Source organism: Oreochromis aureus, linkage group 11, assembly GCF_013358895.1.
Source record: "Oreochromis aureus strain Israel breed Guangdong linkage group 11, ZZ_aureus, whole genome shotgun sequence".
Taxonomy (NCBI): domain Eukaryota; kingdom Metazoa; phylum Chordata; class Actinopteri; order Cichliformes; family Cichlidae; genus Oreochromis; species Oreochromis aureus.
In genome coordinates, this window is record NC_052952.1 from 30,034,280 (window position 1) to 30,056,128 (window position 21,849).

Genomic DNA, 21,849 nt, shown 5'->3' on the forward strand with positions numbered 1-21,849 from the left:
TGGGGAGCAGCTTACGGTAATGTAGTAAGGGCAGTTCTCTTTTAGGCCTTTGTGTGTCACAGTTGAGAATCTTGATAGCTTTGTGCTCATACGGCTTACAGGTGTTTATGCTTCAAAAAAACTTTTCCAGTGCGATCAATGTTCATTTTTATCAACTAAATTGTTTAATATGGAGTCCTCCAAATGAGTACAAGGAGCACAAAATAAAATAAAATAATTTTTCTGTCATGGATTTTTCTTTATTGTGTTTCCTCCATTAAATAGATTTTTAATTTATGCATTTTTAGTGGCCCGTGTGACTTTTAGTCTTTGAATTGATAGCTACTCAGAAATTAAAGGAGGAAATAAAACGTCTTCACAATAAATATTTAGATTCAAAGGCTGTTCGCACACTTGCTCATTTAATTTTTCATATAGACTGAAATGTCTTAATCTACAAGTGGAAAAAACATTACAGAAAAATAATTTATAATTAATAGATAATTTAATTATCTATGTTGTATTTATGTTTTGGACAATGCGGATGTCTTAGAGTTTGGCATCCTAGTAGCCTTAAAGGTTTCTTCTCTGTTTCTATACAATGAACACGAATGAACACAGGGAAGACATTTTCATTTAATCGTCTGAAGGATATTAAGATAGTTTTTTGTTTTTTTTAAAGGGTCAAGATTTAGTATGTTTATTCTTAAAAGTCAGGATATCCGTGTGTCCACCACAGGGATTCGTGGCCCGTAAAATGTGAACCATAAACAGAATGAGAGACTTTGCTTTTTCATCCTCAACAATTGTTTAAAAGTGGGAAATTATAAAACACAGATTACCATGTCCTCTCACAGTATATGTTAGAAATATTAAAATACATTTATTAAAAAAATACATTTTTAAATGATGACTTGAACTCAATATTAGGGGAATGAAGAGCAAGAAAGTCATAATTCTATTAGCAATCAAAATACTGGTTTATATTTAAAGTGTTTCTCAGAACTGTATCACAAACTGTGAAAGTTTTTACAAAAAAATGTGACTTCAAACTGTTCATGCTTTAACAACCATGTTTAACGCCTTTTCTTTCCCCTGAAAAAAATCCATTCGAATCCCTTTAGATGTTGGCAGCGGAGCTTTTCTGGGAGCCTTCCTCAGGTGGTTTGGTCAGCAGATAGCAGGTGTACATACTGCTAAGTTACCTGTGATGGCCCAATTTCCATTCTGGTAAAGTTTTGGCAAATATTTCCCTCATCTTTTACTGTCCGGTTTTTATCTGACATCTCAGTGCTATGTTTTGCCAAACCACTGTAGATCTGTGAGGCGACAAACGCAAAGTTCAGCTCACTGGTTTCATAAATTTGCTCTGCAGGAAGACTCTGGGTACACAAAGTCCCTCCTTCTTGTTGACAGTCTCTCTAAGAACATAGTCATTAGCAACGCACTTGAAGCCCGTCTTCTCAAACAGCTCAGCCAGGAACTCTGAGGGCAGTTATAAAAAAAAAAAAAAAACAAGGTTTAGGGATTTTCTGATGTGTCATAAAAAGATGAAATGCATAAAGTGAGCCTTCTCTACTTGAAAAAGTTATCTCAACAAAGTGTGACCTAAGAAGGAGAGGTCAATGTTCTTGCATATGAATGTGCTGATATTCTGAAATAAAAGGTGTGAAGCCTCAATTCACACATTTCTAAACCGGTAATATATATCTATCTAATTATACAACTAAGCTAAGTTAGTATCAACAAAAAATAACTTCCTGAAAATAAACTACTGACCTTTAGAGAAAAAGTAGGACCTAGTTCCATCTTGGCGTACATAGAAGTTCTCTCCCAGCTTATTTCCGGATTTAAATCGGAGCATGGCATGGTCATAAAGTCCGTAGTCCCTGAAGAGGACAAATCCTCCAGGCTTCAGCACCTTAAGATCACATGCAAATCACATTAAACTATTTCAATCTGACTAATGTGGCACATTAAAAGCATATCTAGAAATTAACCACCAAATACATCATCAGATTAAAGGCTTCTTTCAATGAAACATTTATTTTTATCCACATTATGAGTACAGAAAGGAAGTGCTTGTGTAGTTCCAGTAAGAGAGAACTCTCCCATCTATCATAACATTTCATTTAAACTTTACAAGCTGTTGAGAGTACAGACTTATACTAAATCTATCCACACGCCATGTCTGCTCTCACCCTGCTAATGTTCTCCAAAACCAGCTTCATTTTGTCAGGATGGACAGCAGACAGGACGAAGATGAGTGTGATGACATCCACGCTGCTTTCCGGCACATTTTCCATCAGGTCATCTTTAGTTAAATCACACTGGAAGGCACAACAGCGGTCGGGGCAGTACAGAGGGTTTTGCTGTCAACACAAAGAAAACAAAGGAAAGAATTTTATTTACAAAATTAAGTATTTTTCTTTTTCTCTTTATGTTGATTCCAAGAGAAGAAATTCTGAAGTCCCTCATATTTTTCTCTAACAAGGGAGCATAAAATCAAAATGCTGTCAGCTGGTCCACTACAGCAGCTAACTATATATCCCATGTATCTAAAGCATATTTTAGGGATCCTTCAGTAACCAGTAGCAAAATAATGAGATTGCATTCAGTGGATTCAGCCAGTACAAAGTAGTATTACAGCTGCACTAATAGAGCTTACTCTGACAAATTCAACAGCTCGTGGTGAGAAGTCACAGGCATAAACAAAGATGTTGAGGTCATCCTCGAGCAGAGGGAAGATGCAGTTTCCAACACCACAGCCCGCCTCCAGCAGCACCAACTTCTGGGACTCAAACTGCAAGCCAGATGGGACAAAGACAAATTAAAAATAGACACAAACACAAGGTATTAGTCTACTCATGTCTCTCAACTCAGCTCAATAATTTTTTAATAGTGAAACTCCAACAACTCACTTAAAAACTTTTACAATATCCTTTATGCTAAATTACTTTTGAAAGTTGCAAGCTTTGTGTTTTAACTGACCTCTAAATATCAGCTTTACAGAAAACCATTGACTTTATTAGGTGGTAATTGAGTAACATGAGAAACTACACAGCTGATAATCTCAAGTCGTGTCCTGTGAAGGCTCAGTTTTTCTTTGAATTGGCAGTGGAGTTTAGCAGGGTGTCCATTGTACACATTAAAATCAGTCATTTTTGATCTATTTCACACAATAACACATGCATGTCAGTCATACAACTCAAATATTTCAAAACAGACACGGTAAACAGTTACATTTAATATCCTGTAAAAGTGCCTTCTCTGGTGTCATCTGTTGTAAATATTTCCTCACCTCTCGGCATGCCTTGAGCTCTTCAAATTCCCTGGTGGTCCAGTGTCTATCCTTGAAGAAATTCGTTGTGTTTCTTTTGTAAAACAAGTCCCAGTTTTTCTGCGCTTCTTTCTCCAGCTTCATCTGTTTAAAGTCAGACACCAGAGCCCGCTCACCGTTCAGTCTTTGCTGCTCCTCCAGAGTTAAAACCCTGGCAGTGGGGGTTTTCGCTTGGTCTTTCGACTCCTCTTCTTTTCCAGGATCCGTACAGTTAATATCACCACTGAAAATCCCACTTTCTGACAATGCCATGATAAACTGCCCCAAAGTGTCTACACCTTCTGTTTATACTCGTTTATGGAAAAATAGACTTTTCAAACATGCTAAACCCAATTAACTGATTAAGAGTTTTATTTTAAAACAAATTCGAGGGTAGCCGTACTTTTTCCACATTTAATGCATCCATGTTGTCCGTTAACTAAATTATGTCGTGTAGTCTTTACTACTTAATTCCGTTTCTCATCGAGTGGCGCGTTTTCTATAATTACTCGTTACTGAGTAAATTAAAGCACTGGAAATATTTTCATGATTTAATATGTAGTGAAATGCGTTGTTTTTTATTTGAAAAATCTTGTACTTTACTAAAACAGGTGAAGTTGCTAACACAGCCCGCTTTCGGCGATATTTGAGAGCCGGACCAAAAGCGGAAGAGGCGTGGCCACGTGATGTTTTGCTAACTGTTAGCCACAGCAAGCTAACTTTGTGTTGTAGTTGGCATCTTATTTTGATCCTGCTCAACTTGCCAGATTGCTCTCGGCTCTTCGTGGGATTTGACCTAAATGCGAGTTTTAGTAACTATTAAACCAACGGAGCCATGAACGGGAGCACGAATCCGCTGCTGGACAAAGAGGAGCATGTTTTGAAGCTCGGAGAAAGCTTTGAGAAGAGGCCAAAGTCTTCCTTTCACACCATCAGATGTAAGTGTGACAGACTGCGCGATGTGTTAAATAAAACTTTGGCACCATACAAAGCGCACTGTTAGATTACTGTTGTGTCAGACTCTCACATGGACGGAGAGGCTGTGTCTTACACAGTCTGTGTATGGGTAATTACATGGAGAAAACAATTAAGTAATTATTTGTTGCAAATGGTGTGGCAGCATTATACACAATGAATTTTATCTTTTTACTCCCCATTTTCAGGTTTTAAATCTGCGTTTATCGGCTCATAATTTTTCGATATTTGTTTAAGAGACATAATAAAATGTTTATGTAATTATAATTACCTACATACAGTGTCTCCTAAAGCACCTGATTAAATTATCTGTTATATCTCCTTTTCAGATGACTTCAAACCAGCATCGATTGACACAAGCTGTGAAGGAGAGCTTCAAGTTGGGAAAGGAGATGAAGTTACCATAACACTACCTCATATTCCAGTAAGACTGCATGATGTGCACTTCTTTCTGTAAATTAAGCAAATAATAAAACAACTTCCATTCTTTTAGCATCAAATTCTTTACCCTTAAACACTGACTGAATTGGTACTACCAGGAAGTGTGGCACTTGCATGTTAGATGAATATCTGTTCTAATTCTATACTGTGCAAAAGTTTATAAACGCCTTTTCATTTCCTTTTGCTTCCAAGCTGTGAGACTTTCTTGTAGTTTTTTTAAGTTGGTTTGAGCAATACTTTTCCAGGTTTCGTCACGGTCTTTTTGAGTGTTCTTTTGCTTGTTTTTTTTGTTTTTTTTTAAACACTGGCATTTTTTGCTCCTTTCAGTCCAGTCCTTGTATCATTCATTGTATCATACCATTTCCAGAGGCAATTTGTTTCTAGCATTGCTAGTATTTTATGCCAGTCAATTTATAACAGATTGCCTGGCATAAAATACCATAACATTTGCACCAATCAGGTGATTCCCAAAGAGCTATTAGGTGTATACATGGCATATCTCAGCATGGTTTGCAGGGAATCCTTAGAAAATTAGTGGAAACGTGAACATTTAGAAGATAAAAGAATAAGTGGTAGGCCTAAAAAAAACAAAAAATACAATCTACATCAGATGAACAAAATGTGAAAGTTGTGTCCTTAAGAACAAGTTGTGGATTGACCTGGACCTCAACGTTATTGAAGCAGTGTAAGATTATTTTGACAGAGAACAAAACAAAAGGCAGCCAACATCCAAAAAAGAGCTTTGAATGTCCTTCAGGAAGCATGGAGAACTATTCCTGGAGGCTACTCGAAGAAATTACAAGAAAACTTACTTAAGAGAGTTCCGGCTGTGTTGAGGAATAACAGTGGTCATACCAAATACGGATTTTCAAGCTTGTTTGATTGTACAAAGTCTGTTTTTACCTTAGATACTACATATCTATTTATGTTTGCACATTTAGAAATCCAGTATCTAAGGTAAAAACAGAGTTTGTACAATCAAAGCAATTCAAACTGAAGTCAGTGAGTGAGTCAGTCACACCAGGAATAAGGGATGGCTCAAGACTTTTGCACAGCACTGTATAATTATACCTTCTTGCACTGTTTTAATGTAATAGGGTCTGGCAAAATCAGCCAAGACTGTCCATATTTAGTCCATACATTTTCTTTTTTTTCTTTCAGGGCTCTACCCCTCCCATGACAGTATTCAAAGGAAACAAGCGGCCATACCAGAAGGACTGTGTGCTCATCATTAACCACGACACCGGGGACTTTGTACTGGAGAAACTGAGCAGCAGCATCCAGGTCAAGAAAACTAGGTGAGATATCAGTGATTACAAAATTAAGGTTATTGAAGTGGGAAGTTCAGGCTGGCTTCTATGTTACTCTTAAATATATCCAGGTGAAATCACATCTGTTGTGTGTGTTTTACAGGGCAGAGGGCAGCAGTAAGATCCAGGCCCGGATTGAGCAGCAGTCACTTCGGTCCAGCCAGCCCACCTCTCAGTTTAGGGCCCCCACTAAACCCGGGGCTGGGATCAAAACCTCTCCTTCCCCGTCTAAGGACAACCCCTCCCCAGAGCCTCAGCTCGATGACATCAAGAGAGGTAAGGAAGGCGATACACGCCCACAGCTCATAATAGAAGAGATCATTTTCCTGGCATAACTATAGTTTATGATTAACATCACAAATAACATATTCTATATTAAACATATGTTATTTGTGATGTTAATCCCTTAATAAAGTTTTTTCCTTAAACACACCTAAGTATCACATAGTTCTAAATAAATATTAGGACATTACAGTTTGTTATAAACTATTTTTCAATAAATGCTGAATGTCTTTGTGTTAACTGTGGCAATTCCCTGCTGTTCTTAACAGAGCTGCGAGCAGAGGTGGAGGTGATAGAGCAGATGAGCAGCAGCGGCAGCAGCAGCTCCTCAGACTCGGGCAGCGCCTCAGGGAGCGGCGATGACAGCAGCAGCAGCGACGGTGAGCTTGAGACCTCCCGACCCCTCAGCCAGACGTCACCCAGCCGCCACCCCATGGCCAACGGAGGAGCTGACCGGCAGCAGGGAAACAACCAGCTCATGAACACACTCCGTGAGTACCTTTGGGTTATACTTAGACTTGGTCGGGTCAGGAGATGGAATTCATGCATGCATGCATTTGTTTTCTGTGCTGCTGCTAATCCTGCTCATTCACTGCCAGTGACTCTGTGCTACCACAACGCCTTTTTGGTATTATGGTAATTTTTCTTCTGCTCCCCACAGGAAATGACCTTCAGCTCAGCGAGTCAGGCAGTGACAGCGATGACGACTGAACTCTGCTGGTCAGTCTCTCTGTCCACACTCCTCCTCCTTTCTGCCTGGTTGACTTGTTTCTTTGCTGTGATAGCTGACCCCAGCTCTGTAGGTTGGTTTGACTACATATATTTTTTTTAATTTGCTTTAGTATATCCTGAAAGCTGGCCAGCCTGGAACTTAAGAGTGTATTTTTTATTAGATGTATATCTTGTTTTGTATAGCGAAACTGGAGACAGAGAGAAAAATTCTTCAGAGGTTTGGAAGATTATATATTAGAGTGCACATACATATTTTCTGTACTTAGAGCAGCTAGTTTTATTTACTTGTATCATTAATTTTTTTTTTTTTTAAGTTTTGTCTATGGTTTGGCAAGCAAGATTTTCTGTAGCTGTACGATCATCGCTGTAATATTTGTTTTTTGTTTTCATTTTGCTAAGAGTACAAAAAAAGCAGAATTGCACAGATGATCTGCAAATAGCAACAAAGCAAAGAAAACAAATGATGCAGGTATTTTGTCATCCACTAAGTTTTTGAGGTCATTGTGGAACATGATGCAGAATCAGTATCAGTTGCTGATGCTAACTTTAGTTTGCTGTTTGCTGGTCATTTTTTTTTAAGTAGCAACACTACACTCACTAGATGTCACCTTTTAGCAGGTTGAGATTGTGGTTTGCTTATCTATGCTCATGGAAAATTGACAGGGCAACATGCTGCAGGTTGTTTTAAAGCTCCAGTTAGTTTGTTTTTTATCCACAAGGGGGCAGAAAAGACTCAACAACGAGCAGAAACTCAGATTACTGGTATGAATAACATGTAAGTAAGCTATAGAATGTAAGTCTAGTGTTGTAGCTCTCTTTTGATTTCAACTGACACCCCCAAAAAATGTCAAACTAATTAGCTGCTCAACTTTCTTCACCAGCTGCGTTTTACTTCCACTGTCTACTCTGTGGTGCCAGACACACAAGCTTTTATTTTTCTAAGCTTATTTATATGAAACAGTAGTTACAAACACATGAATCTGTTAGTGTTTGCTTTTTTTTCTGATGGTCAGAAGAAAATGCATCCTCCAGTCGGTCTGTGAGGCCATAACTGACAAGTTAATCATATTTGAAAGAAGACAGGTGCATGGGGTCGGCTTATACAAAATTTCTGTCAAGATTAAAATACTAAAATAAAATCAAAAGAACCAAATTAAACTCGATTAAAGGGAGAAACTAATTTGCCCCAGAAGCATGCAATGTGTTAATCATCACTTTCAAGTTTGTTGTATCAGCTATGTATCATTTGCAAACAGAGAACATTTTATTTTTTTGCTCCAGTATTTTCATATAAAACCTATACCATTGTACCATTCCACGCCTTAAAGCATTCTAGCTTGGAAAAAATAAGTGAATGTGTCATTTTCTGAAAATGCCAAAGAGTTGAAATGCCCCTCGTCATGTGCAAGATGTACAGGAATGTTCGCAGTGTAACGCCTTTTCCATGCATTGACTGCAGCTCTGAAATGTTTCCAGGCATCGCCTGCAGTGGTTGTATGTGACAATGAAAATCTCTCAGTCGGTCAAACCACAAGTTAAACAGACTTTAACTGGTCAGATCCCTGATGCACTGTGGTTGTGTGTGCATAGAGCTGGTAATATTAATTTTCTATCATGCTTCCTGCACCCTCTGAACAGGTGCCACCCATTGTATAAACTAAACGGAGTGTTTCCAGTAGTTAGAACACAAACAGATCTCTTGCTGTGTCCTACATGTGTGAAAATCACTTAATGACGTAAGTTTGTAATTGTACTTTTCATTTTTTTTCTGTAGTTTATGTGTAATTGTGATTTGTATCAGTGATTTTCTTCCAATTTCTGCTAGAGACTGTGAAGATACTGCATTCTCAATCATAAACAGTATAACAACCCACAGTGTAGAGAAAACCGAGGAGTTTTATTACAGAATGATCAGACTTAAAGGTCACAGTATTTGTTGTTAAAGAAATTTTGACTAATGCAAAATTTTAGGATGAAACGCCAGATGATTGTCATTTTTGTAAATTAGTAACAGGTTTTGGGTCATATTTAAAGGAAATTTCCATCAAAATAATTAAATAGTTACTCTAAGATTAACATAAGATGTACTTTATTATAATTAGTGTGAAATTTGCCTTGGGCACAAGCGTATGGCAAGACAGAAACAAACATACTTGAACGTATCCATCCATTTTCTACCCCGCTTGTCCAGTTGAGGTTCACAGTGAGCCCATCCTAGCTGTCATAGGACAACAGGCAGGGTACACCGGTGAAGGACTGTTGGAGGGCAAACACATAGAGACAGACAGCCATTCATGCTCACATTGACACCTACAGTTAGTTTAGAATCACCAGTTAATCTGACGAGCATGTTTTTGGGCTGTGGGAGGAAGCTGGAGTACCCAGAGAGAACCCGTGCAGGCACAGAAATGTGGAGTTTTCCTGTTTAAATGCAATTCTGTTAGAGCTGTATTTAAACTACATGTCCCAAAGCGTCTTTTTAGGTTCAAGTCTATTTTCTTCTGTTTAATGGTTGCAGCCACAGTAATGTGTGTGGCCCATATACCATACTGTGGTTTGGTCTGACATGCCACTTTTTCAAAACCTTTTTGTGTGACTGCATTCATTTGCAGAGGAAGAAACAAGTGTATTCAAATAATCCAGCTGCCCCTTACATACGCATCACTCTCTACAGACGGCTTAAAACTGAACTTTCATTTACTTAAAAAACACATTTAATATAGGGAACAACTATGAGAATGACTTAGTGTATTTCCTGAATCCCATGTACACACATACAGATGCTGTTAAGCCTCTTCTCAGGACTGTGTGGGAGTGGATGGACCGTGCTCCATCGACTCCACCCACCACACTCACATTTTGCACCTTTTAATGTTGAACAAACTTTGAAACAGCTGACCTCATGTAATTCCCAGCATAGCACTATCCCATATACAACCTCAGCAGTACAAGGCTTGCAAACTGAAAACATCAACAAGGAGTAGAAAACATGTGTAACTGGCATCCCAGTACTTGCATCATTTATTAGACATCAGCTCCAAAAAGATGTGTCAGCTACCAAAAGAAAGGGTAAATTTGCTCTAGTTTTCTGCTGTCCTACTCTCCTAAAATGAGAGATTTTACGAGTGGATGTGCAGCATCAACATTTTGATGTTTGACATTGACTCATAGCTATGTTCATGTTGTGGGCAGTGTTCTAAACTGAAGCTACTCTTTTCTTCATTAACTCACATAACAAAGCAGACATGATTGTGAGTTATAAGACTGTCATACTGTGCAGTACTAGAAAGAGTTACAGTAGCAGGTGAAATGTAAGTATTTCTTCTTGAACAGGGGGAAATTTCACTCTCTTCCATGTGTCAGTGTTTTGTTTCTCCACCCGGGCCAGACTGCAGTCATTTTTTTCTGCTTTTAAACATTGCTTGAAGTGAAAGAGGGTGGCAAATTGTCAAAGTGAGTGAAACCACTGAAACACGTCTAATCCCCTAAAACCTGTACAACCCTGGAGACTCAGTTTTGCTGTTGAATGAACTCTGATGTATTTGGTGCTTTTAGTCCTTCTGTTTTATTTTAGAGATGTGTTCATGTGAAATATGTTTGTATAAATTTGAAGTGTATTAAAGCTGTGCAAATGTATTTAAAAATAGTTTAGCATCTTTTTTTTCAAAACTTGTGTCTTTTATCTTTAGTGGAGATAAATCTAAGGAGCCACAGATCAACATCCAAGTATGAAATCAGCTTTACTTCATTTTTTTTAAAACACTGGCTTCTTTGGGGATTTGAACCAGCAGCCGTAATCTTGATTTTTCTCCAGCACTACATAGAAGAAGGACGACAGTCAAAAATTAACTTCGAGAAAAGATTATATTGCTGGTCTTAAATAATTATCGTCAAGTGAAACATATGCTTACACGAACACCTTCGGTTTACTAACCACTACAACCTGTACACTGAGCATAATACAATACAGTACTTAATCCCTGCGATGGTGCAACAGCTGAGTCACATTTGGGCATTTCTCTTCAAACAGTAACAAAAAATACACAACAAATACATAAATAGCTTTTGTTTCCCTTTAAATCATTTATAACACAATTATATTCATGATTCTGGCTCTTGCTACGACATTTCATTTGACTGATATATAAATTAACATCAACAACAAATAATAACAATAATATTAATAATTAGAACAATAATTATATAAAAGCTTGTCTGTCTTTCATATAAATCTGGCTAGCTTACAGTATGAAATGATGGAATAGAGATGATAAGTTCAGTTTTGATATGATGAATCCGAGTTTCTCTTTGACTTTGAATCTCACTATTCCAAATGCAGATGCTCTGTTCTTCACTTTAATGTGTTTGCGAGAGAAACTCAGTCACCATGTTGGCTCTAAGAGGAGTCCTCTGCCCCAGACTGTTCCCTGAGGGTCCATGGCAACATGTCGAAGTTCCTCAAATTCGTGAGTTGTAAAATCTCCAAATGCCACTTAAGTTGTCACTTGAGATTTTAGTTTTTATTCTCCAAAACTGTAACTGGTGCCCACTGTGGTGGCGACTGGTGTAGTAACAGTGTGACAAAGAGGCGTGAGGAAGTCAGAAATCGAACGCTCCGTGATCAGATGATCATCTGAGTTTCCCTTCAGTCCGTCACCATTGGTTGGATCGCTGGCATCTAAGTCACGACAGCGTACTTCCTTGTGAAGTTATGGACCCTGAGTACCTTGTTGCATCTTATCTGTCAACTTGAGACCCTTTAGTGTCTTCCCAAACTCTTCTTTGCTAGTTTGGACCCTTAGTTTTAGTTCAGATGACCCTCCCTAATTCAGTCCCCTTCCCCCGGCTCATAGGGGTCACCGTCCAGGGCATGCTGTGGGTTTGATGCACCGTCCCTGGAACATCACCAGGTTGGCGGGGCAGTGGCAGCCGGCCACGCAGGGCTTGCGGCACGGTCCGATCTCGTTCCAGTTGTCACAGGTTTTGGTGCAGCCTGGACCGCAGGTATCGTACACCGCGTCGTGTTTACATTGGGTGGCTGATGAGAGGAAGAAAAGGTAGAAAGGGGGGGGGGGAAGTTAGGACTTGATTATGTAAATGTGAGCAGATTCTCAACAGCTTCTCCTTGGAATTAGCTGTTTCTCATGCACTCATACCAAACCTAATGCATATTCATTTTATCAAGGTTGGACGATAATACAATGCAAAAGAGGGAATTTAAGCGTACATAAGGTAAATCCTTTTCTACTTTTCTAAAAAGGAGTACTATGAACTGGAATGGCAGCTGCAGTAAGTGTCAGGTTTGGTATCTCAGAAGTGAGCAGAATTTTCTTTAAACAAAAAACAAAAAAACAAATCTGGTGTCACTAAGACTGGCTCTAATGGTCACGAGCACCTCTCAGAAGGCTCTGTGATTTGCTTATGAGTGCTGCCACTCACCCATACAAGCAGCTTCGGGTTTCCAAAGGACGGGCACACCTTCCCTCTCACAGGCTCTGCTGTAGGCGATGAAGGTCTCGCAGTAACAGTTTTTATGGACTGGACACTCACACATGTCCGTCACACACGACCTACAGAGGGCAGAATTTGGTTTTGTTTGAGATTAAGTTCTTGTAATGAAAAAAGGTTTTACTGAAAGCCTCATGCAAGTATGGTTATGATAGGATAGAGAAATGGATATGTGTGACAAGCTACAGTGTTTGGCACTTTAACAATTAAGTTGTCACTTGAGATTTCTCCTCACCTGTAAAAAGACCCGAAGTCCACCACACTGTGGCACTTACTAAAAAGCCACGATTTTATCTTCTGGCACTCCCGGTGAGCCCTGAACTTGACTTTAACGCTGCCGGGGCACAGGAATGAAGTCGGCCTGCGAGGCGGGTGATGTTTGGTGCAAACCTCATTTCCCTCGACTCTCCACGACTCTGCAAACTCGTCCACGTCAAACTTGAACTGGCCGTCACCGCCCATGGTATCGTCACGCTTGTGGCCATTGTAGTTGCCGCAAAGGCCGCAGAGGCGCCCACGCAGGTGAGGAGCAGCTACAACCTCCACAAAACTGTCACCATCCCATGTGATCTCCAGACCTGCAGAAAGAGGTGAAGGTTAGAAACAAAATCTTTATTATTTGTAACCATCTCTTGTAACAGAATGATTTCAAATTATCAACTAATTTTTCAGATGTGTGGTTTTCATCTGCAAAGTTTGTGCTGTTATTCTTAACGCTGCTTTAATTTTGGACAAAAAATTCATAATAACCTTTCTGCATATTTTATTCGAGTGGCGTGAGAGGGCAGAAGACTCCTGCGCTTCTGCTGTCGCTTAACAGAAGGCCACACACAGGTACAGTCAGACCAAATCAGGTGAAAGGTCCACACAGAATGTTAAATAGATGATGATACATGGAAAACCAGGCTCCACTCACTGAGCCATGGCATATTTTATCAAGAACTCTCCAATGATTAATTCACCTTCAGCTGAGACCACAGATAGAGGTGAATATTTGCTGATTTAAAAAGTTGGATCAGAAAGACGTATACTGACCTGCAATGGTGGTGAGTTTGAGCAGGTATCCATCCAGGTCTACATGCACCCCAGGGCCATGGTAGGGCAGGGCGATGCGAGTACCATTCTTCCGTACCGTTAAGTGCTGGTGCAGGCTGAGGATCAAACTACCCAGCCTCACCTCGACAGACTGAGTCCAGGAGAAGGAGCGAGTTCTCCGAGCGTGATTCTTCACCAACACCTAAAGTCAAAGCAATGAGATTAAAAGCCTGTAAAACAGGACATCTCAGGATCTGTTGAGGTCTCGGAAGTCCTGATGTGTTTATAAAATTTCAGCTTTTGGTTTCTAATGTGTGAAAAAAGTCAGCAGAGATGAGCAGTTTCCCACTTTTTTCATCCCATTCTGATTTGATCAAATCCTAGTGTAATCCAGATAATCCAAATTCCATCAATAACCAGTGTTGGGACTAACGCGTTATTAAGTAACGCGTTACAGTAACTACGTTATTATTGTGGTAACGAGCACGGTAACTAGTTATTATGCCAAAACCAGGAAGGCGTTACTCGTTACTGGGATTTAGATAGGCTCGTTACTCGTTACTTCGTGTGGTGGATATCGCGGAGCTTCCACAGATTCAATAACATTAGCAAGTGGTGGAAGCCAGCAGGTGGATGAAGGAAAAGGGAGGCAAGAGGAGAGACCCGAAGCGGCCGCCGGTCCGAGTGTCAGGTGAACTGAACTTCAGGTAAGAAGTTATGACCTGCAGTCTATCTGAGTCAGATATAAACCAAGTTTAGGTGGAGTTTATTTTCGGTATGCTGACTTTTTCGTACTGTGTGCTACCCAGCATGACGGAGTTTCTATACAGCTGGGTGGGTGCTATGTTACTGATGTTGAACTTTATTTTGTTCATACGGTTAATTATTAGAGTTGCCAACCGTCCCGTAAAAAACAGAATCGTCTCGTTTTCAGTGAAAATATTACGCGTTTCGTACTGAGGTGAAAAGGAACACAGTTTGTCCCGGACTTCAGCTACAATGAAAAAGACACAAAGCTGAAGCTGCACAGCTGCCTCTTCTTCTCTCATTCTCTCCCGTTTCTACTTCAATCACGAAACTGATCAATGATCAGCTGATCGGCTTTTCTCTCTTGTTTATTTATCGCCCACTTTGTGCCAGAAAGAGGAAACCAGCGGATGTCGCGTTAAACAACAGCAGCATGTTTAAGCTTGATCAGCTGTTGTTAGAATTTATTTAATATTAATTTCTAACAACAGCTGATGTTTGCTGGAGCCACAGCTGTAAAGCTGCTGGTCATGATATCAGTTTGGTTATCTGGTGAGAGGGAAACATGCAGATGAAACCAGGAGATGTCCTTACTGAACCATCAGAGCTGAACAGGTGATGGAGAAACAGGTTTACCTTTTAGGTGACATGAATGAGTTGAAGGGAAGTTATGAACTGTTTCTGAGAGACAAATAACACCAGGATCCTTTTCTACGTAGCTGACAGCTGGTAACTGTGCAGGGGCGGGTCTAGCAAAGTGTTGCCAGGGGCCAGGTAGGGCATTAACAGGAAAGGGGGGACAAGGAAATACTTTTCTTTATTATTCTCATTTAAAATGTCTCGCTTTTAAAAAATAATTATCTGAGTCTTACAACAAACGATTGATAGATTGATTCATATATACCATCAGAACAGTGTACATCACTGTCACAACAGTGTTTATTTTCATTCAAAGGCTTTATGATTTTTCCTATAATGGTGGGCCGGTCTCTAGTCAAAATGCCCGGGATGATTGTTTTGTCCCAGTCCAGCCCTGTATGCAGCTCATCTGCAGTCTGGTGTTACCTACATCTTCCTATTCAGAAGGCAGAATTTCCAAGTTCTGAGTACAATCAAAAGCACCACGACTGCAGTTTTTGTGTTGGATGTAAAAAGCAGGCTAGAATCATGGCGGCGGTCAACGACGGTCCAGGCGTGGGATTTCTCTCGTGGAAATGTGCACATTATTTTTTCCTTTCTGTTGGTAGGTGGCACAGTGCACTTGTGGCAAGTAAGCAAGATAGAAGACTGGCAGTCTGGCTGGGTATCCAGTTACGGAAGCAACACATTAACAAGAGAATTCTGAGTAAAACCAAAGTTACTTTCCCTAGTAACTAGTTACTCTGAAAGTAACGAGTAACTTGAAGTAACTGAGTTACTTTTTTAGAGAAGTAACTAGTAATGTAACTAAGTTACTAATTTAAAGTAACTTACCCAACACTGTCAATAACACACTATAACATGGCTTAACCTGGCCTAACTTTCAGGTATTTTATAGGAAAATATACTAAACACTCCTTTTGAAAATTATATTTGACCAGTGATGGTGAAAGAAAAGCATCAAAAACCTTCCATCATTATACGGTAACATTTTGACGGTATTTATTTTTTGTTGTAAGTTGGTAAGATAAATGAATAATTGAATAACAGGACATCCAGCATGCACATCAACATAACAAATATAAAATAAGGATTAATACACTCTGTAATAAGGGCTGTGGCCTGAAAAGTACAGCATGCTTATGATATAAGTTGGGGAAATATGGTTTGTTTTCCTCCAGCATTACCATGAAATTGCACACTACTTAAAATTACCAACCCAATATCTAAATTTACTTACAATATAATTATTTATTTGTTTCCTGTATATACACTCAAATTCCATTTAATTACAGAGGAAGTGTGCCCTCAGTTGTGGGCTGTATTATGAAGTGATACCCTTCCATCTTACCGTGAAGCTCGAGTCTGGGCTGTTGAGGTTGATGTTATTCCCAGGCCCTCCAGAGGGAATACTACCACAATCACGAGTCAGAACATACTGACAAGTTCCCTGAAAGTTAAAGGTCCTGCCGTCAAAGGTGTTGTAGTGAGGGTCGCCAAAGACTGTACACACGCCTGGCTCTAAAGTAGGACAAAGAAAAAGAAAGCTCTTGATATGTTTAAACAAAAAAATAGAAAGAAGTCAGAGAAAGCAAATGCCTTTTTTAACCTCAGTGACCTAAAACATGAACTTTGGAACAGCAGTAGGTCCCTGGACAGCAAGAGGCAACTCAAAGTTAAGCACTTTACAAAAAAGGATACATGTTGAAATCTGACAGCTCGCAGCAGAAAAATAATTTATGATAAATGCTGAAATATGTGGCACTAATGTGACTCACTGTGGTAATACATCTGCCTGACCAGCTAAATCTAAACTCTATATTATACACAAGTGGGGTTTATGGAGTATTTGTAGTCCTGAAATAGAACATTTTGGGGGATTTTTTGCTGCAGTTTGAAGCCAAAAGCTAAAGTAAAATGACCCAAAGGGTAAACCACAGTCTGGACTGGAGTTCACGGGGAATACTCAAGTGAACTGCTGAGGCCAGACTGAGATTTTATTTTTTATTGCTCATAAAAAGAACAATTCATAGGTTCTGATGTATAATTAGCTTTCTAAACATTCAGTATCAATAACTCTGATTCCTGTGCAGCCACAAACAAAATAGATATATATAAATATATTTGAGATATTTTAAGACTTTGATGGGCTCAAATTAAAGGGCTTCCCTAGATATATAGATTAGAAGACACTGCAGTGAGAATCCCACAAATCACTGTGTGGAGGGAGAAGGATACGGGTGGAGAAGGACTTACTCACTTTCAGTGCAAACTGGGCAGCAGCCAGTTCTGTTCAGGATTTTATTCTGCAAGAGAACAGACACAGAAACACTGGATTAGATAACTGACAGAGGAATAAGCTCAAGGGAAGATGACAGGAAGCCTGAATGTGGAAAGGAAACTTGTTTTGACAGAATGTGGAGCAGTGTCACGAGCAAAGCATAGACATATGGAATAAAAGCCTAAAAGAAAATTAAAATAAGGAAAAAATGCTATGCATCTGACTATCTTTGCAGTTTACAAATTTCAACTGAACTGTACAGGAATCAGAATGTCCAGGAAAAAAGCCTCTCTTTTGATAAATGTTTCTAAAAACCATTAACTTTTTTGCTCTTGTTAAACTTTCTTCTACTAATTAAAGTTAGGCTATTCCTAGTTTTCTGTATTTGGGAGTGAAGAAGAAGATCAGAGTTTTGTAAATGCAACAAAACTAACAAAGTAAAATAAAAATAGTGAAATAAAAATAGTAGTTGGAGTTGATCCCTGATGGACCCCTGTTACTGAATGTAGGTCTGCCACATAAAATACAGTATTATAATGTTATGACTTAGAATATGATGACTATTATTAATAATCTCTCATAATATTTTAACTTGTTCTTTTTCCTCTAACTTAAAGTCTTATTTCCACACAGTTGAGAACCAAGTACTGGTGGTCAAACGATATGCATTTCCCATTTTTGTTGGTAGAGATTATCAACAGTTCTAATTTTGTGCTGTCATTCAAGCAGAGGTAACAGAAGTTACATGAAAGATGGCAATACAGGAAAAGTTCACGTTTTGACAAGTTCACAGCAACACCAGGAAGGTTTCAGAGACACAGATACTCCAACTTCAACCGCTGAACTTTGTCTGTGTAACAGGACCCTCTGTGTGTGTGTGTGTGTGTGTGTGTGTGTGTGTGTGTGTGTGTGTGTGTGTGTGTGTGTGTGTGTGTGTGTGTGTGTTCGCTGTATGTTTCAACTTCCATCAAAAGTGCAGATCAGAGGGCTCTTTCACACACCTAGTTTTTTTGCCTCAGGGAAGCCCTTTTTTTTACACACACAAACACACACACACACACACACACACACACACACACGCACACACACACACGTAATTCTATCTTTGTGAGGACCTTTGCTGATACAATGCCTTCCTTGCCCCTTAAAACTACCTTAACCAGCCTAACTAAATGTTTTAACCCCAGCCCCTACCCCTGTTAAGCTTAACCATCCTTTGAGTCTAGACTAACCAAATACCCTCCCTTTTGAAAAATGACTCCTCTCCCAAGGTCTAAAACTGGAACCAGTCCTCACAAATAGACATATAAACGTATACGCAGTCTTTTCCCCTGTCTTCCAGACATACACAAACACACACACACCACTCATCTGTCATCTCATAAAGAAGTTCTCTGTACCCTCAATGCACACTCCAGAGTCCTAACCTCGGCACAAAGGGCACTCTCTCTCTTTGAAGAGGGCTGCCTTTTGACAGACTGAGGACACAAACAAGCACACGCACACACACACTCATTCAGGCACACACAGTGTCAGAGATTGGTTTTCAGGGGCCTAAATATAGGGAACCTCTTCTTTGCTGTCACTCAAATGCCACACAGACAAAAGGCTGTTCGGAGACACACTGTCTCCAAATGGGACCCACACGCTCTGCCGACCTGCTGCTGACCGCAGGATGATGGCATGGGAAAGAGTGTGCGTGAGTGTATGTGTGTGTGTTTTGAAGGTGATGTGGACTGTAATGACCTCTGTGAGAGTGATAAGCCACACTAGATTACATTTACTAATATCTTTTCATATCAAGAATAGTGCAAATGTCAGATTTTTCATTGTTATTAAACTGTGGGACAGATTGTTTAAAACACCTGCCTACAAATCAAACCTGACTTTCTATTTTCATAAGAGAAACATACTCAATTTTATTGCTATCAGAACTTAATATATCCACAAATTATGCTTAATATCAACATCTTTTTACAAGAAATTATGTTTACTTTATGTTAAGAGCAGAAAAGTCAACCCAAGGAGTTAGCGGTAACCTCTCCACTGGTCCTGAAGTGTCCGATTTCACTCACTGATATCAACCTCACAGTGCAGCACACACATGTTATCCGATATCGTGCTATATATTCCCCACTGAAAAGCTGTTTACATCCTTTTGCATTCCTTTACATACAACTACATGCATCTGGGTAACTTTTTCCTGTGTCACTTCTTTCATGTTGTTTTCGCTCTCAAAAATGATGTCACATACTGTCTCAATGTTGTGTCAATGATCTAAAAAGTGCATTAGTATGTTAAGAATAGAGACTGTAACTGTATATAAAAGATGGACATAGCCACTGTGAAATCACTTACAAGTTAGGAAAGTGCCAGATTTAGTCCACTAAAACCGACTGGAGCATCGGTGCTCCCATAGGTTAACTCTTGAACCATTGGTGCAATCACAAAATTTCAATGGTTTCTGAAGGCAGCAACTGTTCTTTTCAGTGATATAAAGGCCATTACAGTAACCCCAAAAGATCAAAAGAAAACAGATAAAAAGGTCTGTTTTCTGTTGAGCTCTTTCTCTCTTCTTTCTCTCCTCACCCCTCACTCTCTCTTCTCTCAACCAACCTTCATCTTTGCGGGGCAGTACTTGAGAAAAGCGCAGAGTCGGTGCTTTCAGGAAGTTTTGGAATTCTTTCAACTGAGGTAAAGGTTAAGGAGTTACAGATGTTTAAAAAAATGCTGTAAAACACCTGTCAGCGACAGGAACAGAAGGATGACCATACACGCTCATATGGCAGCAACTTGCAAGTCTCCCTCTGTGGTTTCCTTTTTGACTCCTTTTGTGATGAGTATTTGAGTATATCATCAAAACATCTACATCATTTTGCAATCACTAAGACTGGAAACTTGTGACTCAGACCATAGAGGAATCAGAAAAGTGTTTTCTAGGATCACAGATCAAGGAAGCAGGAGGGTCATTTTCTTACAAACATTTAAACAATTTGGCTTTTTTTAGCAACCAGAAAAGTCGCCCCCTGCAGGCCACTAAAATAAATGGCTTCTGCATTCACTGCACTTTTTCAATATTGAAGCTACAGTCCTTAAAAACTATTTGCCCTCTTCCACATTTAAAGTGGCTTATAAAACTGCTTCTTCTCTGGAGACAAAACTGATTGTGGGCCACCAACGGCACTGTGCCTGTTCTGACCGCAAACAACAGGTGAGGGCTCGTTGTAACCACTGGAGGCGTGTGAACTTAGACCAACATTGACACCGGCTTTGACTGCGTGACGGCCACTGGCATGCCAGGAATCCACTCCATCATGAAACGCACGACAGATAACCTCAAAGCGACCTCTGCAACAGGTGAACGCACCACAGACCCACAGACCCACAGACCCTTCTCTTGCCAGCAGTTCCCAGAGTTCCCAGCTAATGCCACATTTCAGCTGTGTTACAGAGCACTAATTGAGACCCCTTTATGTAACAGGCTGTGTTACTCTTTGATATACCCTTATAGTTATTTTGCTTCATTCTTGCATATGTCATGTAAAAAAGAAGAGACATTTTTACATGACATGTTCAATGTTTTGATTCAATGATTCAAGCTGATACTCTACACCTTCATTTTTAGGTGAACCTGTTGAAATTGAGAGTCCGTTATGGCAGCACTGCCGATAAATCTTGACAGTATTGTCATTTTGAGGCGTTACGCATGTGAAATGAGAATCATGAAGTTAGTCATGGGCTGTAAAGTATGAGTGTGAGACAGGTCAGATGGACAAAAGGAAAGCAGATAAAGTGGAGTGACAAAGACAGGGCTGTTGTAGGTTAAACCACCAGGGGTATGATGTCTTTTTGTTTGTGCCACCAAACCTACATCGTAGGCAGTCTCACTACCTTCTTATAAATCTCCCCTTGACACTCATCTCTACCCAGTCCATCACCTTTGGATGACTGACTGTGTCCAACTCTCACTACAGATTGCAGGTTTTTTTGCAAACATTATAGTCCAAGAAATTAAAAAGACAAATACACAGTCAAAAAGCAGCTAAGGTAACATAACAGCACGCGACACACTGCTATAAATAAATGGAAAATAAATGGAATCCATTGTCACTCACCGAGGGGCAGCTGGTGATTGGTACACACTGTTTGGGCTGACACTCAATGCTGCCTTTAACGCAAGTACAAAGAGTACAGTTAACTGATGACCACATGTCTCCTTCCTGCAAAGAAAAAAAGACACAATAGGGTTAGAACAACATCCATCAAGACGTACAGGCGCTTATCATTCAGAAAATACCCAAGAATACAGCTAAGTATGTCTATACATTCATCCTTTGCTTTTGTAGTCTTTCTGATTACTCAGAGCGCTTTAAGCCACTACTTTACCAATTCTTGCACATGGAACTTTAGTCACACTTTAGCTACCATGCATCCACACCTAAAGCCTCTATAGAATCACCAATGTATCTAACGAGCATGTCTTCAGACCTGTGAGAAGTCTGAGTATGCAGAGGAGGGTCACACGGGAAACATGCAAACTCCACACAGAAAGGTCTCAGCCACCAAAAAGATTTTAACAAGGAGACAACAGAGCTAACCGT

General features: G+C 39.7%; 3 protein-coding genes across 3 annotated transcripts in view; 1 reads left to right on the forward strand and 2 right to left on the reverse strand.

Annotated features, from left to right (window-relative positions):
• Positions 1 to 596: 596 nt before the first annotated feature.
• On the reverse strand, positions 597 to 3,732 carry mettl6 (methyltransferase like 6). The gene is made up of 5 exons (XM_031756701.2): positions 3,281 to 3,732; positions 2,648 to 2,782; positions 2,181 to 2,351; positions 1,759 to 1,900; positions 597 to 1,464 (listed from the first exon to the last, which is right to left on the reverse strand). The coding sequence occupies exons 1-5, from the start codon at positions 3,569 to 3,571 to the stop codon at positions 1,322 to 1,324; spliced, it is 882 nt and encodes a 293-aa protein (XP_031612561.1). The 5' UTR covers positions 3,572 to 3,732; the 3' UTR covers positions 597 to 1,321.
• Positions 3,733 to 3,981: 249 nt separating this feature from the next.
• Positions 3,982 to 10,674, forward strand: eaf1 (ELL associated factor 1). The gene is made up of 6 exons (XM_031756686.2): positions 3,982 to 4,236; positions 4,603 to 4,697; positions 5,876 to 6,012; positions 6,128 to 6,300; positions 6,576 to 6,797; positions 6,968 to 10,674. The coding sequence occupies exons 1-6, from the start codon at positions 4,134 to 4,136 to the stop codon at positions 7,015 to 7,017; spliced, it is 780 nt and encodes a 259-aa protein (XP_031612546.1). The 5' UTR covers positions 3,982 to 4,133; the 3' UTR covers positions 7,018 to 10,674.
• Positions 10,027 to 21,849, reverse strand: part of bmper (BMP binding endothelial regulator) — a 33,871-nt gene continuing 22,048 nt past the window's right edge. The window contains exons 11-17 of the mRNA XM_031756685.2: positions 21,364 to 21,468; positions 17,228 to 17,273; positions 16,319 to 16,488; positions 13,582 to 13,783; positions 12,782 to 13,124; positions 12,478 to 12,608; positions 10,027 to 12,076 (exon numbers count right to left, since the gene is read on the reverse strand). Coding sequence (XP_031612545.1) covers positions 11,895 to 12,076; positions 12,478 to 12,608; positions 12,782 to 13,124; positions 13,582 to 13,783; positions 16,319 to 16,488; positions 17,228 to 17,273; positions 21,364 to 21,468 — 1,179 coding nt within the window. The 3' untranslated portion in view covers positions 10,027 to 11,894. The remainder of the gene's footprint in view (positions 12,077 to 12,477; positions 12,609 to 12,781; positions 13,125 to 13,581; positions 13,784 to 16,318; positions 16,489 to 17,227; positions 17,274 to 21,363; positions 21,469 to 21,849) is intronic.

Coding starts and splice junctions, on each gene's coding strand:
- eaf1 (XM_031756686.2), top strand. CDS start 4,134: ATGAACGGGAGCACGAATCCGCTGCTGGACAAAGAGGAGCATGTTTTG. Junction 4,698..5,875: donor TAACACTACCTCATATTCCA/GTAAGACTGCAT, acceptor TTTTTCTTTCAG/GGCTCTACCCCTCCCATGAC. Junction 6,013..6,127: donor ATCCAGGTCAAGAAAACTAG/GTGAGATATCAG, acceptor TGTGTTTTACAG/GGCAGAGGGCAGCAGTAAGA.
- mettl6 (XM_031756701.2), bottom strand. CDS start 3,571: ATGGCATTGTCAGAAAGTGGGATTTTCAGTGGTGATATTAACTGTACG. Junction 1,901..2,180: donor TTTTGGAGAACATTAGCAGG/GTGAGAGCAGAC, acceptor TGTGATCTTAAG/GTGCTGAAGCCTGGAGGATT. Junction 1,465..1,758: donor GTCCTACTTTTTCTCTAAAG/GTCAGTAGTTTA, acceptor AACTGCCCTCAG/AGTTCCTGGCTGAGCTGTTT.